The sequence below is a fragment of the Sus scrofa genome, chromosome 5 (genome assembly GCF_054392235.1).
Source record: "Sus scrofa isolate SSC_HxYL_T2T_F1_AM1 chromosome 5, Sscrofa_HxYL_maternal_Yorkshire_Landrace_v2.0, whole genome shotgun sequence".
Taxonomy (NCBI): Eukaryota; Metazoa; Chordata; class Mammalia; order Artiodactyla; family Suidae; genus Sus; species Sus scrofa.
The window spans coordinates 64,871,213-64,886,923 of record NC_139387.1 but is presented as its reverse complement, the minus strand read 5'-3'; the positions used below and the strand labels follow the sequence as shown (position 1 = coordinate 64,886,923).

At 35.9% G+C, this 15,711-nt stretch overlaps 2 protein-coding genes across 8 annotated transcripts in view; one reads left to right on the top strand and one right to left on the bottom strand.

Annotated features, from left to right (window-relative positions):
• Window positions 1-15,711, bottom strand: part of GUCY2C (guanylate cyclase 2C) — a 672,163-nt gene that overhangs the window by 373,991 nt on the left and 282,461 nt on the right. The gene's annotated exons all lie outside the window — the stretch shown is intronic.
• The window catches only part of ATF7IP (activating transcription factor 7 interacting protein), a 123,288-nt gene that overhangs the window by 71,562 nt on the left and 36,015 nt on the right, over window positions 1-15,711 (top strand). For all 7 annotated transcript variants that reach the window (XM_084956720.1, XM_003126462.6, XM_005664060.4 and 4 more), the window contains one exon: window positions 11,770-11,835. In XM_084956720.1, the coding sequence (XP_084812846.1) occupies window positions 11,770-11,835 (66 nt within the window). The remainder of the gene's footprint in view (window positions 1-11,769; window positions 11,836-15,711) is intronic.

Here is a 15,711-nt window from a genome sequence, read left to right as displayed (position 1 = left end):
CTAAGCCCAATTTAGTTTCCATCTCTTTCTGTATTCTGATATTTAGAATTTTTTTGGAAGTAAAATTCAGATAGCAAAATAATCACTTTAAAGTTTATAATTCAGTGATATTTAGTACATTTACTTTGCTATGTGACCATCATCTCTATGTAGTTCCAAGTCATGTTCATCAATCTCAAAGAAAATCTTGCACCCATTAAATAGTCGTTTCTAATTTTCTCTTCCCCCTAGCCTTTGGGAACCACTAATTTGCTTTCTGTCTCTACTGAGTTACCTGTTCTGCATATTTCATATGAACAGAATTACACAAATGTGAACTTTTCGTGTTGAGCCTATTTTCCTTAGTATAATGTTTTTAAGGTTCATATATATCATAGCATGTATTTGTAGTGCTACATTCCTTTTCATGGATAAGTAATATTTGTATACTATTGAAAATAAATAGGAGTTAATTCAAGGTATTAATGTGTGTGTGTACACACCCAAACAGTTTATATATTCTTCTGTTAGTGGACATTTGAGTTGTTTCTATGTTTGGATAGGGTAAATAATGCTGCTTTGAACAGTCATACACAAGTTATTTGTTTGAATACCTGGTTTTGAATCTTTTGGCCATATACCTAGGCATGGAATTGTGAGTAATACTGTAATTCTTTGTTTAATTTGTTGAAGAACGTTCAGGTATTTTCCATAGCAACTACTCCATTTTACATTCCCACCAGCAGTGTATGAGGGTTCATTTCTCCACATCCTTGTCAACACTTGTTATTGTCTGTGTTTTTTAAATTATTATAACATCCTAATGGGTATGAGGTGATATTGTGGTTTTGGTTTGCGTTTTCCTAATGGCTAATAATGTTGAGCATCTTTTCATGTATTTGTTGAACATCTGTGTATATCCTCTTTAGAGAAATATTTATTCATGTTCTTTGCCCATTTTTAGTTTTTTTTTGCCTTTTTATTGTTGAGCTGTAAGAGTTTATATATTTTGGATTTTGAATACTTGAAAATATATAACTTTTTATGAATTTTTTTATTAAAGTATAGTTGATATACAATGTTGTGCTAACTTCAACTGCACAGCAGAGTGACCCAGTCATACATATATGCACATTTTTTTTCCCTCATATTATCTTCCATCATGTTCTACCCCAAGAGACTGGATATAGTTCCCTGTGGTATACAGCAGGTCCTCATTGCTTATCCATTTTAAATGTAATACTTTGCAGCTACTAACCTCAAACTCCCAGTCCACCCCACTCCCTCAGCAACCATAAGTCTGTTCTCTGTGTGTGTGAGTCTATTTCTGTTTCATAGATAGGTTAATTTTTGCCATATTTTATATTCCACATATAAGTGATGTCATATGGTATTTGTCTTTCTCTTTGGGATTTACTTCACTTAATATGAGGATCTCTGGTTGCATCCATTTGCTGCAAATGGCATTATTTTGTCCTTTTTTAGGGCTGAATAGTATATTATACACACACACACACACACACGTATATGTACCACATCTTCACATCTTCTTAATCTCTTCATCTGTCAGTGGATATTGAGGTTTTTTGTTTTTTGTTTTTTTTTTTTTGGAGGTTGTTTTTACGTCTTAGCTATTGTGAATAGTGCTGCTATGAACATGCATGTATATTTATGCATTGTAGATTGTAGTTTTGTCCAGATATATGCCCAGGAGTGGAATTGCTAGATCATATGGTAGTTCTTTTTTTTTTTTTTTTTGCTTCTTAGGGCCGCAGGTGTGGCATATGGAAGTTCCCAGGCTAGGGGTCAAATCAGAGTTGCAGCTGCCAGCCTTCACCAGAGATTGAACCCACGTCCTCATGGGCACTAGTTGGGGTTGTTACTGCTGAGCCACAACAGGAACTCCCTAGTAGTTCTATATTTAGGTTTCTGAGGCACTTCCATACTGTTTTCCATAGTAGTTGTACAAATTTACATTCCTACCAATAGTGTAGGAGGTTCTGTTTCTCCACACCCTCTCCAGGATTTGTTATTTGTAGACCTAGTAATAGCGGACATTCTGATCAGTGTGAGGGTTAGGGTTAGTTTTGTAGTTTTGATTTGTATCTCCCTAATAATTGGTGATGTTGAGCATTTTTTCATGTGCCTATTGGCCATCTGTATGTCTTCTGTTTAGGTCTCCTGCCCCCCCTTTTTTTTCCCTGCCCATTTTTTGATTGGATTGTTTGTTTTTTGTTGTTGTGTTGTATGAATTGCTTGTATATTTTGGAGATTAAGCCCTTGTCCATTGCCTCATTTGAAACTTTTCTCCCATTACATAGGTTGTCTTCTTTTTTTTTTTTTTTTTTTTTTATGGTGTCCTTTGCTCTGCAAAAGCTTTTAAGTTTGATTAGGTCCCATTGGTTTGTTTTTGTTTTTATTACTGTTGCCTCAGGAGACCTAAGAAACATTTGTACAGTTGATGTCAGGAATGTTTTGCCTGTGTTCTCTTCTAGGAGTTTGATGGTATCTTGTCTTATGTATTAGTCTTTAAACCATTTTGAGTTTATTTTTGTGCATGGTGTGAGGGTGTGTTCTAGTTTCATTGATTTACATGGAGCTGTCCAGTACTTGCTGAAGAAACTGTCTTTTTCCCATTTTATGTTCTTGATTCCTTTGTTGAAGATTAATTGACCATAGGTATCCAAGTTTATTTCTGGCTATCTATTCTGTTCCATTGATCTGTATGTCTGTTTTTGTACTAGTACCACTCTGTCTTGCTTACTATAGTTTTGTAATATTGTCTGAAGTCTGGGAAGTTATGCCTCTTGCCTGGTTTTTTTCCCATGAGGATTGCTTTGGCAATTCTGGACCTTTTATGGTTCCATATATATTTTTGGATTATTTGTTCTAGTTCTGTAAAAAATGTCATAGGTAATTTGGTAGGGATCACACTAAATCTATAGATTGCTTTGGTTAGTATGGTCATTTTAACAATATTAATTTTTCCAATCCAGGAGCATGGGATATCTTTCTATTTCTTTTAATACCCTAATTTCCTTGGTCAGTATTTTATAGTTCTCAGCATACAAGTCTTTCACCTCCTTGGTCAGGTTTATTCCTAGGTATTTAATTTTGGGGGCCGTGATTTTAAAAGGTATTTTTTTATGTTCCTTTTCTAATATTTCATTGTTAGTATACAGAAATACAACCTATTTCTGAATGTTAATCTTGTATCCTGCTACTTTGCTGAATTCATTGATCGGTTTGAGTAGTTTTTGTGTGGAGTCCTTAGGTTTTTCTGCATATGTCGTCTGCATAGAGTGACGATTTTACCTCTTCTCTTCCAGTTTGGATACTTTTATTTCTTTTGTTTGTCTGATTGCCATGGCTAGGACTTCCAATACTATGTTGAATAAAAGTGCTGATAGTGAGCAAAAACTGTGTAATTTAAAACTATTTTCACCCACTCTGTAAATTTTCTTTTTACTTTCTTCATGATATTCTTTAATGCACAAAAGTTTTAAATTTTGATGACCTCTTGTAGCATATAGTTGAGTCACTTTGCCAATCTCTGCCTTTTAATTGGAGAGATTTCATCTATTTACATTTAAATTAGTTGCTGATAAGGAAAGATTTATCCCTTATTTGTCTTTCACCCTTTTTGATCCTTAATTCATTCATTACTTACTTCCTTTGTGATTGATCTTTTTTTTCTAGTGAACCATTTTGATTCCCTTCTTCGTTCTCTTTTTGTAGCTTTTTCCTTAAGGAAAAAGTGCATTGCACTTAACATCTTGAGTTAATACCCACTTATTTTTAGTAGTATATAAAACTCTATTCCTTTACAGCCCTATCCTGCTCAGTTTCTTAATTTCAGTTATTGTACTTTCACCTCCAGAATTTATACTTATTTCTTTATATAATTTCTGTCTTTTTATTTATATTCTCTATTTGGTGAGACACTATTTTCCTGTTTTCTTTTTTTAAGTCTTTGTCTAGTAAGTCCTATACCTGAGCTGCTCTTCTGTTAATTCTTTTTTTCCTTTGAGTGGATCATGCTTTCATATTTCTTTGTATACCTCCTAATTTTTTTGTTGTTGTTAAAAACTGGAGATTTTGAATATTGTATTGTGGCAGTTCAGGAAATCAGATTTTCCCCTCCTTTCCAGGGTTTGTTGTAGCTGCTTGTACTTTGTTTGCTTAGTGACTTTTCTAAATTATCTTTGGAAAGCATACGTATTCATTATAGTGTATGGCCATTATTGTGTATGTTTTATTAGTTTAGTGGTCATCTGGTGTTTTGACAGTTACACGTAAGAGAGGAAAGGTGTAAATTTTGTGTTCATCTCAGTAGATATAAAGTAAGGAGAATATGCTAAAATTGACCAGATATTCTTGGAAAAAAAATAGGAGGGAAGTACATTAATCTCATAAAGATTATCACAAACCTGTTATAAATACCATATTTAATAATGTGTCTTTGGAAATATTTCATGAGAATTGAGAATAGGACAGTGATGCCTTATCTGTGCTGCCATTTAAAGCTTTGGTGACAGGGCAATAAAAACAGGAAAAAGGAATGAGGTATAATGATAAGTACATGATAAATGAATAGCTGCTAACTAATAAAAGGAAAACATTCTAGTAGATTTCCTATACATCAAAAACCATGAGAAACTGTAAAAAAGATTTCACATATGGTAGATATTTGAAAATAAATAAGTACTTAAGAGTATACCTAAAAGGGAAATTTCAAGACCGTTATGAAGAAAAAGGACAGAAAACATAGCATGAGTCAACAGGGATATATGTCTGGATAGAGGAAGAATTGATTTCTTTCAAATCATTATGCAAATTCAGAATACTCAAAATTTCAACTGGATTTTTTTATGAAAAAGCTGTTAGCACACTCTTGAATATAGTGTTTCAGTGGTTATGATTTATAAAATGCCATTTCAAGTAGTTTTTTTTTTTTTTTTTGGCTGCACCTGCAGCATTCAGAACTTGGAGAGCCAGGGATTGAACGTGTGCCACAGCAGTGATAACACCAGATCCTTAACCCACTGAGCCTCCAGGGAACTCTCCATTTTAAGTATTTTAACTTCAAATAGCTGTTTCAGTTTTTTGTTTTAGTCTATCCTCCCATTCTCTTCCCTCAACAGTTAAATGTGTGGCAGCCTAATCCAAGAGACTGTTTTGAATAATGAATACCATGTGCCTATTTATTCTCCAGCTCTTTTGAGTACTTATATTCATTATTAGGCAAACTTAATTCATGGTTAATTCTCTTTTTTTTTTTTCCATACAGAATTTTTTCCTAAGAGATTCCTTGGTACATAAACAAAGAAATTCTCGGTCTGTATGCTTTGCTGAACAAGACCTAAATGTGTATGCATTCCAATAATTTAGGCAGATTTTATTTATTTATTTAGGTTGATAAACAAATTTTAAGTTTTTAAAAAATTTCATGTAAAAAAATTAAAATATTTAGTGAATTTTATTTATATTTTTACAACCATCATCACAACGTAATTTTACAATATTTCCATCCCAAATCCCCAGCCCGTCCTTCCCCCTCAACCTGTCTCCTTTGGTAACTGTAAATTTTGCAAAGTCTGTGAGTCAGTTTCTGTTCTGCAAAGAAGTTCATTGTATACTTTTTTTTAGATTCCATGTATAAGTGACAGCATATGATGCTTGTGTCTCATTGTTTGACTGATTACACTTAGCATGGTAATTTCTAGGGTCCATCCATGTTGCTGCAAATGCCATTATTTCATCCCTATTTATGGCATTGTGTGTATGTACCACATCTTCTTTATCCACACCTCTTTCAGTGAGCACATAATTAATATGTGTCTTGGGGTGTTCCTCTTTGGGTTTATTTTATATGGTACTCGTGCTTCCTGGATTTGAGTGAGTGATTCCTTCCCTGTGTTAGGGAAGTTTTCAGTTTTTATCTCTTCAGATATTTTCTCTGGCCCTTTCTCTTTTCTTCTTCTGGCACCCCTGTAACACAGATATTGGTGTGTTTAATGTTGTCACAGAGTTCTCTTAGACTGTTTTCATTTCTTTTCAGTCTTTTCCTCTTTTCTCTTCTGTGGCAGTGATTTCTACCAACCTGTCTTCCACCTCACTTGTTCGTTCTTCTATCTCCTGTATTCTGCTGTTGGTTCCTCCTGGTGAATTTTTTTTTTTTTAATTTTTTTATTTTCCCACTGTACAGCAAGGGGGTCAGGGTATCCTTACATGTATACATTACAATTACATTTTTTCCCCCACCCTTTGTTCTGTTGCAACAGGAGTATCTAGACAAAGTTCTCAATGCTATTCAGCAGGATCTCCTTGTATATCTATTCTAAGTTGTGTCTGATAAGTCCAAGCTCCCGATCCCTCCCACTCCCTCCCTCTCCCATCAGGCAACCACAAGTCTTTTCTCCAAATCCATGATTTTCTTTTCTGAGGAGATGTTCATTTGTGCTGAATATTAGATTCCAGTTATAAGTGATATCATATGGTATTTGTCTTTGTCTTTCTGGCTCATTTCACTCAGTATGAGATTCTCTAGTTCCATCCATGTTGCTGCAAATGGCATTATGTCATTCTTTTTTATGGCTGAGTAGTATTCCATTGTGTATATATACCACATCTTCCAAATCCAATCATCTGTCGATGGACATTTGGGTTGTTTCCATGTCCTGGCTATTGTGAATAGTGCTGCAATGAACATGCGGGTGCACGTGTCTCTTTTAAGTAGAGTTTTGTCTGGATAGATGCCCAAGAGTGGGATTGCGGGGTCTGGTGAATTTTTTATTTCAGTTTATTGTATTTTGCATCTATGTGCTTAACATTTAATTATTTATTTTTTAAGTTTTTTTTATTATAGTTGATTTATAGTGTTCTTTCAATTTCTGCTGTACAGCAAAGTGACCCAGTCCTTACATCTGTATGCATTCTTTTTCTCACATTATCCTCCATCATGTTCCATCATAAGTGGCTAGATATAGTTCCTGGTGCTATACAGCAGGATCTCATAACCTTTAAATCTTCTATTTCTTCGTTCAGTGTTTCTTGTAATTTATCAGTCTTTGCCTCCAGTTTATTTCTAAGATCTTGAATCTTCTTTACTTATCTATCATTAGTCTAAAGTCTTTTTCATGCAGATAGGTAATCTAAAGATCACTTAGCTGTTTTTCTGGGGTTCCTTTATCTGAGTCATAATTCTCTCCCTTTTCATTTTGTATAGATTTTTTTGTGTGGTCTCCTTTTTTGCAGACAGTAGGGTTGTAGTTTCTCTTGCTTCTGATGTCTACCCCCCTTATGGCTGAAGTTGGTATAGGGGCTTACTGCAGACTTTCTGATGGGAGGGACTGGTGCCAGCTCACTGCTAGGTGGAGCTGACTCTTATCCCTCTGGTGGGTGGGGCTTTGTTTCTTGGTGTGATTAGTGGCAGCTGTGTGCCTGGGGGCTCTTTAGGTAGCCTGTTTGCTGATGGGTGGGGCTGTGCTCTCCCCCTTAAGTTGTTTTGCCTGGGGCTTCTCAGCCCTGATGCGTGGGGCCAAATTTTTCCTAAATGATCATCACTAGAGGAGTTCATGCTGATGATTATTCCCAAGACCTTAGCTTCCATTGTCCTTCCCCTGACAGTAAGCCACAGTCACTCCCTGTATTCCCAGGAAATTCTCCAAGAACTGCAGGCAAGTCTGACCCAGATTCCTATGATCTCTGCTTTGCTCTGGGACCCAGTGCAACAAAAGGCTGTGTGTACCTTTCAAGACTGGAGTGTCCGTTTCCCCCAGTCCCATAAAGCTGTGTACAAGCCCTTCTGGCCCTCAACACTAAATGATCTCTGGGTTACTCCTTCCAATGCCAAATATCCATGCATGGGAACCTAACATGGGGCGTGGAACTCTCACTCCTGTGGTGGGTGAGCCTCTGCAGTATAGTTACTTTCCAGTCTTTTGGCTGCCTATCTGGCAGGTATGGGGTTGCTTATATGGCTTAATTGCCCTCTCCTGTCATCTTGATGTAGCCTTCTCTTTGTCTTTTTAAGTAGCATTATCTTTTTTTGATAGTTTCCAGTGTATTTTGTTGAAGGTTGTTTAGCAGTTTGTTGAAATATTTTTGTTTTCCTGAGAAAAAGGTGAGCTCCAGTCCTTCTACTTTGCCATCTTAATCCCTTTGCAACTTTTATTTAAACAGCTACCATTGTGCCCTTATACAGGAAATGATAGATATGCCTTAGAAGTCAAGAGCAAATGAAATAGTAGTAGTAATCAAAGACATAATAATAGCATGTTGCTTTCTTAAACTAAAAAACAAAACAAAACAAAACACAAAACTTGGCTTTTTAAAAATCTCAGAGAATACTTACCAAAAAAGAGGCCCAAACTTAGGCCTATTATAACAGATACTTTGATTTATGATTAAAAAATTGTACGGTTTTCCTAGGTTAAAACAAAAACAAAAGAATCTGCTCTTTGATTTCTTTTTTATAATATTAAATGGCAGAAGACAGTATGTCAGTGTCTAAGTTGCGGTTTCCTTTCTGTGCCAGTAGTTTAATTTTTTTCAGTGATGAAATTCTGCTTTTTAAATTTTTTGACTTTTTTTTTTTTTTTTTTTTTTTTTGTTTTTTTGTCTTTTTTTTGTCTTTTTGTTGTTGTTGTTGTTGCTGCTATTTCTTGGGCCGCTCCCGCGGCATATGGAGGTTCCCAGGCTAGGGGTTGAATCGGAGCTGTAGCCACCGGCCTACGCCAGAGGCACAGCAACGCAGGATCCGAGCCGCGTCTGCAACCTACACCACAGCTCATGGCAACGCCGGATCGTTAACCCACTGAGCAAGGGCAGGGACCGAACCCGCAACCTCATGGTTCCTAGTCAGATTCGTTAACCACTGTGCCACGACGGGAACTCCTAAATTTTTTGACTTTTTAAGGCTGCACCCACAGCATATAGAGGTTCCGAGGCTAGGGTTCAAATCAGAGCTACAGCCGCCAGCCTACACCACAGCTACAGCCACACCAGATCTGAGCCTCATCTGCGACCTACACCACAGCTCAAGGCAATGCTGGATCCTTAACCCACTGAGCGAGGCCAGGGATTGAATCTGCACCCTCATGGATACTAGTTAGATTTGTTTCTGCTGAGCCATGACAGGAGCTCCAAATTTTTTTTTAAGTATTTGAAATAAATAAATAAGTAAGTAAGTAAATAAAAGGAGTTTCCGTCATGGCTCAGTGGTTAACGAATCCTATTAGGAACCAGGAGGTTGCAGGTTCGATACCTGGCCTTGCTCAGTGGTTTAAGGATCCGGCGTCACCATGAGCTGTGGTGTAGGTCGCAGATGCGGCTCGGATCCCACGTTGCTCTGGCTCTGGCGTAGGCCAGTGGCTGCAGCACCGATTCGACCCCTAGCCTGGGAACCTCCATGTGCCGCGGGAGCGGCCCCAGAAATGGCAAAAAGACCAAAAAAAAAAAAAAAAAAAAAGTATTTGAATATTATGGACCTATATGATATGAAATTGAAGTTCTCTTTACACTGCAATTCATAGCTTCTAGAGGTAACCATTGGTAGCCTTTGTATTTATTCTTGACCTTTCCCCATATATAGCAGATACAAAATAATTTTTTAAATTTGTTTTCATTTTTCAGTGCCAAATGGTATAATAATAATTGCATAGTACATATATATTATGTGATTTACAGAATACCTACCAGATAGTCTGCTAAAAGAATAACAGAAAGACATTCTTGTATAATTTAGGATATAAAAAACACTTTCCCATATGCCTTTCTTAAAAAAATTACTTGAAATATTTTATTCACATAAAGGTAATTCCATATTAAGAATTAAAAAAAAAGCTGCTCTGTATCCTTGGGTGTTAATAATACTGTTAACTTTCTAAGTCCTGAGGAAAAATTTTCATCTTGGGAGTCATAGGTAGTTGATTGACTAGCCCATGTCAGTGGACCTCAGTACTGTTAGGTTTGGGGGGAGGGTCTCCTTTAGAAGTGGCTGCTTTATGGACTTCCTGTCATGGCTCAGTGGTTAACGAACCCAACAAGTATCCATGAGCACGTGGGTTTAATCCCTGACCTTGTTCAGTAGGTTGAGGATCCAGTGTTGCCATGGCTGTGGTGTAGGTTGCAGACATGGCTCATATCCCTTGTTCCTGTGCCTGTAGTGAGGGCTGGCAGCTACTGCTCCAATTTGACCCCTAGCCTGGGAACTTCCATATTCCATGGGTGTGGCCCTAAAAAAGCAAAAGACTAATAAATAAAAATAAAAAATAGAAGTGACTACTTTGTGAAAGAAACGCTAAAAGTAATGTCTTTTTATGACATGCTTTGAGATTATCTGAGGGAGCCTTTCCTTGGGCAGGCCTCATGAACACACTTAGAAGTTTAATTTAAAATTCTTAAAAATATATTTATCATAAAATAGCAGCATCAAAACAAGACAAACAGTTGAGTATCACATCTGTATGATATGATATACAAAATACAAAAATACTCATGTGGTGCTATGGTAATTTTTCTATTTTTTTTCTTTGTCTTTTGTAGTTGTCCAATATTTATGGATATATATGTAGGCAAAATATGTGATCAGGCAGTTTTTATAAACAGTATGAAGGGTTAATAAAATAATTTCACTGACAAATGTTAATCTTAAGAAAGTAACATTTTTTTTGTGAGTTTATTACAGGTTAATAGGATATGAAATTAAATGTCCTGAAGAATATCGTATGTGCATGCATGCATACAGACTGCTTTTGAAAGTGTAAATTGGCAAGGCTTTCTGAAAAAGCATTTTAGATGGGAGCCTTAAAACTATTCTGTCTGAGGAATTCTGCCTCTGTGAATGTAGCCTAAGTAAATAATCTAAAATAACAGAATTATTAATTGTAATATTATTTTACTGAAGCATTTGAGAACCATTTAACATATCCAGTAGGAAAGAGAGTGTATAAATAATGATTCAGTATATTATATACTATATTATATACTAATATGTACTATGTATATTCTTCGTATATACTGTATACACAGTATATAGTATATTGTGTATACTATATATATACACCATGTATTCAATATATAGTATAGAGTATATACTACGTATATGTTCAGTATATGTAGTATTGGTAAAGGATCTTACTTATGACTTACAGATATGCCTACTACATAATTCTCAGTGAGAAAATTAAATGTGTTTACAACTATAATGACAAAAGATATGAGCACACATATTCAGAAATGTACTTTTTCATGAGCAAACTTGCAGTTCAAGGAGGAAAAAACCAACCTTCTAAAATTAAGTGTTTACCTTTGCGAATTTCTGTTGTTGCTCAGCGGGTTAGGGACTTGACATTGTCTCTGTGAACATTTGGGTTTGATCCCTGGCCTCGCTCAGTGGGTTAAGAATCCAGTGCTACAACAAGCTATGGTGTAGGTTGCAGATGCAATTTGAATCTGGTGTTGCTATGGCTGTGGCATAGGCCTGCAACTGCAGCTCCAATTTGACCCTTAGACCAGGAACTTCTATATGCTGCAGGGACAGCCCTAAAAAGAAAAGAAAGAGAGTGTTTACCTTTGGCTATTGAGTTCAAGGATCATTTTAGTTTGTGTTATGATTTTCTGTATTTTTCAAATACATGTTTTATAATGAACTTGCCTTATTTATTTATTTTGCTATTAGCCATCGTCTGAGGATCCTATTACTTGTGGGTTTCCTGTTATGTGCTCATGGGTTATTTTTTATTACTATCATGCCACTTGATTTATGTTTGTTTTTGCTTTTTTTAGGCCAAGATAGCCAGGTTAACCAAACGCTTTGGAGCAGCCAAAGAAGATCTTAAAAAAAGACAAGAAGTAAGAATTTCTATTCTTACGTAATTAATGTTTACCTTTAAGTGGTCATTTCAGGAAGTACTGACTTCGGAGGAAACTCTTCTTTATTACAGGTCTGAAATTTGCTTTCATACTGTGTACTCCCTGCATGTTATTTCTGGACCTGCAGCCCCAAAACTAATTATTAACCCTTTCTAATCCTACACTTATTTTCTTACACCAACGCTTATATTAATCTATTTATGTTAAGGCATTTTTGAAGTTGTATTCTCTATCCATCTTTAAAATTATGTTTTGGGGTTTTGCCTTACCATGTTTCTCTTTTTACATATAGACATACTTTGGCGATATTGCAGATTTGGTTCTAGACCATGGCAGTAAAGTGTTTATTACAATAAAATGAGGCACAGATTTGTGAAAATCTTTTTTGTTTAAAAAAATGTAAAAGTTATGTTTATGCTATAGTCTATTAAAGGGGCAATAGCATTATATCTAAAAAAAATACATACCTTAATTAAAAAATACAAAACAAAGAACTATTATAATATCAAAACACTGATCATAAATCACCACAGCAGTATAATAGTAATGAGAAAGTTTGAAATATTGAGGGAATTAACCAAAATGTGATACAGAGATGCAAATTGAGGAAGTACTGTTGGAAAAATATTACTGATAGACTTGCTTTGCACAAGTTGCCACAAACCTTCAATTTATAAAAAATGCAATATCTGCAAAGTGCAATAAAATGATGTATGCTTGCTTGTACTTGCCAGTGTCCTAGTTTAGTCTGTTATTTCCTCCAAAATATTTTAGTGTTACCCTGCCTCTAGTAGCCCTGTTCTCCTCTTCCTTTCTTCCTCATGTAGTTAAGTCCACATGTCATAGCATTGACAAACTGTAGTCTAATCTCACTTTTGCTTTTTGTTGTTTCTTTAGTTATTCTATAATATGTATTTTTAATATAGCACTTGTACATTATAGTATTTTTTAGTTGAATTTTTAAAAAACTTGGAGTATAGTTGATTTACAATGCTGTATTAGTTTCAGGTGTATATAGCAAAGTGAATCAGTCATACATATAAATATATCTTTCTTTTCCGATATAGATAATTACAAATCATTGAGTACATTTTCCTATGGGTTCTCATTAAAAAAGGATAGAAATCTTACCTTTTTTTTTTTTTTTTTTTGCCTTTTTTGGCCATACCTGAATTTCTTCCCCCCCCACCCCCCATTTGAACACATTACATTTCTTTGTATCTTGATTGACCCATTGCCTGGCACATAGAATTGCCAGTAATAATTATTTCAGTAGTAGTCATTATTCCTATAGGATTTTTTTTCCTGTTGTGATTCATTTTCATTTCTTCTTTACTTGACTTTTTATTTTAAAATTTTTAAAAATTTTTTTGGTCTTTTTGTCTTTTCTAAGGCCACACCCACAGCATATGGAGGTTCCCAGGCTAGGGGTCTAATCGGAGCTGTAACCGCCAGCCTACACCACAGACACAGCAATGCAGGGTCCGAGCCACATCTTCAACCTACACCACAGCTCATTGCAGTGCTGGATCCTTAACCCACTGAGCACGGCCATGGATCAAACCCGCAACCTTATGGCTCCTAGTCGGATTTGTTAACCACTGAGCCAAAACAGGAACTCCTTTACTTGACTTTTTAAAGCAAAATTTATTTTGAATAGTGATAGTTACAAAGGAAGTTCCAGCAATAGTACATAGACTCCTATGAGCCCTTCACTCAGTGTCCCACAGTGATGAAATCTTCAATAGCTGTAATACAATATCAAAACCAAGCTGTTAATACAATTCTGTTAAGTAGTCTTAAAGATCGTAACAGTTTCTACCAGTTTTTTCATGAATTAATTGTGTGCGTGTGTTTCTATGAAGTTCAGTATCATGTATAGATGTATGTAACCTGTTGCTACAGTTAAGTATAGAACTGTTTCCTCACCATAAAGGGACTCACTCCCTCGTGCTGCTCATTTATAATTTCACCCTTCTCTTGACCCTCACTCCCTGCACCCTGGCAACTACTAATCTATTCTGCAATCTCTATATCCTTTTCACTTAAATTTTAAACTCTGACTGGTCTCTTTTTTTTGAGCAACTGACAGTTTTATCTTTGTTTATACAGGCTAATCTCATCAAATCCCATTTGTGTATAGCCAAAGATTTATTAAAGTTTTCATCAATGATGTAATTAATTCTGATTTTATTTATTTATTTATTTTTAAATTCTTTGGGGGGGGGGACGTCTTTTTTGTCTTTTCTAAGGCCACATCCACGGCATATGGAGGTTCCCAGACTAGGGGTCTAATCAGAGCTACAGCTGCTGGCCTACACCACAGCCACAGCAACGCAAGATCTGAGCCATGTCTGCGACCTACACCGCAGCTCACGGCAACGCCGCCGGATTCTTAACCCACTGAGTGAGGCCAGGGATCAAACCCGCAACCTCGTGGTTCCTAGGTGGATTTGTTAACAACTGAGCCACAATGGGAACTCCTAATTCTCTGATTTTAAACTCCACTTTCCCTGTTTCGTTTGTTATGACATAAGAATTAAGCTATTTTATTTCTTATATTAGAAGATTGGTATAAACCCTTTTTTTAAACTGTTTTTTGTTATGCCTGAACCAAACTTAGGGGTTTGAAATTTTTCCAGTATTTTGTACAATATGAATTTTCATTTTTTCTTTTCATCCTGTGTCTTAACTAAGGAGTGCCGCCCACTGTGTATTTTTCCAGTATTTTTACATATCAAATTTGTTCTCAAAACTGCTTTTCAATTCTTATTTGTTTAATCAAAGGCAGAGACTTCAGGGAATAAAGATGAAAACATTACAATCCTTAAAAAGTTTTTTATGGAATAGCTGCAAGTAATATATAAGCAAGGACAAATACTATGTAATTCTTAAAGACTAGAAAAGATTAATCTGAACAATTAGCATGTGTGGTACATGAAGAAAATGTTAAGGTGGTCTTCAGTCTTTCAAATTTTGTTCCTGTTTTCTTTAGTTTGTGAGTAAGTCCAATTCAAAATTTAAAAACTTGGACATCTTTCTGCCTACTCTCCCTCCCCCTTAACCCTTGGAAACCATGGTTCTATTTTTCTTTTTCTTTTTTTTTTTAGGACTATACCCACAGCATATGGAAGATCCCAGGCTAGGGGTTGAATCCATGCTGTAGCTGCTGGCCTGCACCACAGGGACAGCAACACCAGATCCAAGCTGCATCTGTGTCCTATAGCAAGGCTAAACCCACTGACCAAGGCCAGGGGCTGAACCCACATCCTCATGGATACTAGTCAGGTTCATTACTGCTGAGCCATGATGGGAACTCCCATCGTTCTATTTTCTGTATCCATGATTTTAACTACTCCAGATATTTCATAAGTGCAGTCATATACTGTTTGTTGTTTTGTGACTAACTTATTTCACAAAGCATAATATTCTCAAGGGTCATCTATGTTATAGCATGTGACAGAATTTCCTTCTTTTTAAAGCCTGAGTAATACTTCTTTGTATGTATATGCCACATTTTCTTTATCTGTTCATTTTATTGGTAGATATTTGGGCTGCTTTCAATTCTTGGCTCTTTTGAATAATGCTGCAGTGAACAATGGTGTGGAGATACCTCTTTGAGATCCTGGTTTTGACACTTCTAGATAAATACCCAGAAGTGAAGTTGCTGAGTCGTATAGTAATTCTGTTACTAGTTTTTTGAGGAACCTCCATACTGTTTTCCTTAGCAGCCACACCATTTTACATTCCTACCAGCAAGGCATAAGGGTTCCAATTTCTTTATATTCTTGCAACACTCATTTTTTTTCTTTTTTTCTGTTTGTAATAGTGTCTGCTGTAATGGATGTGAGAAAA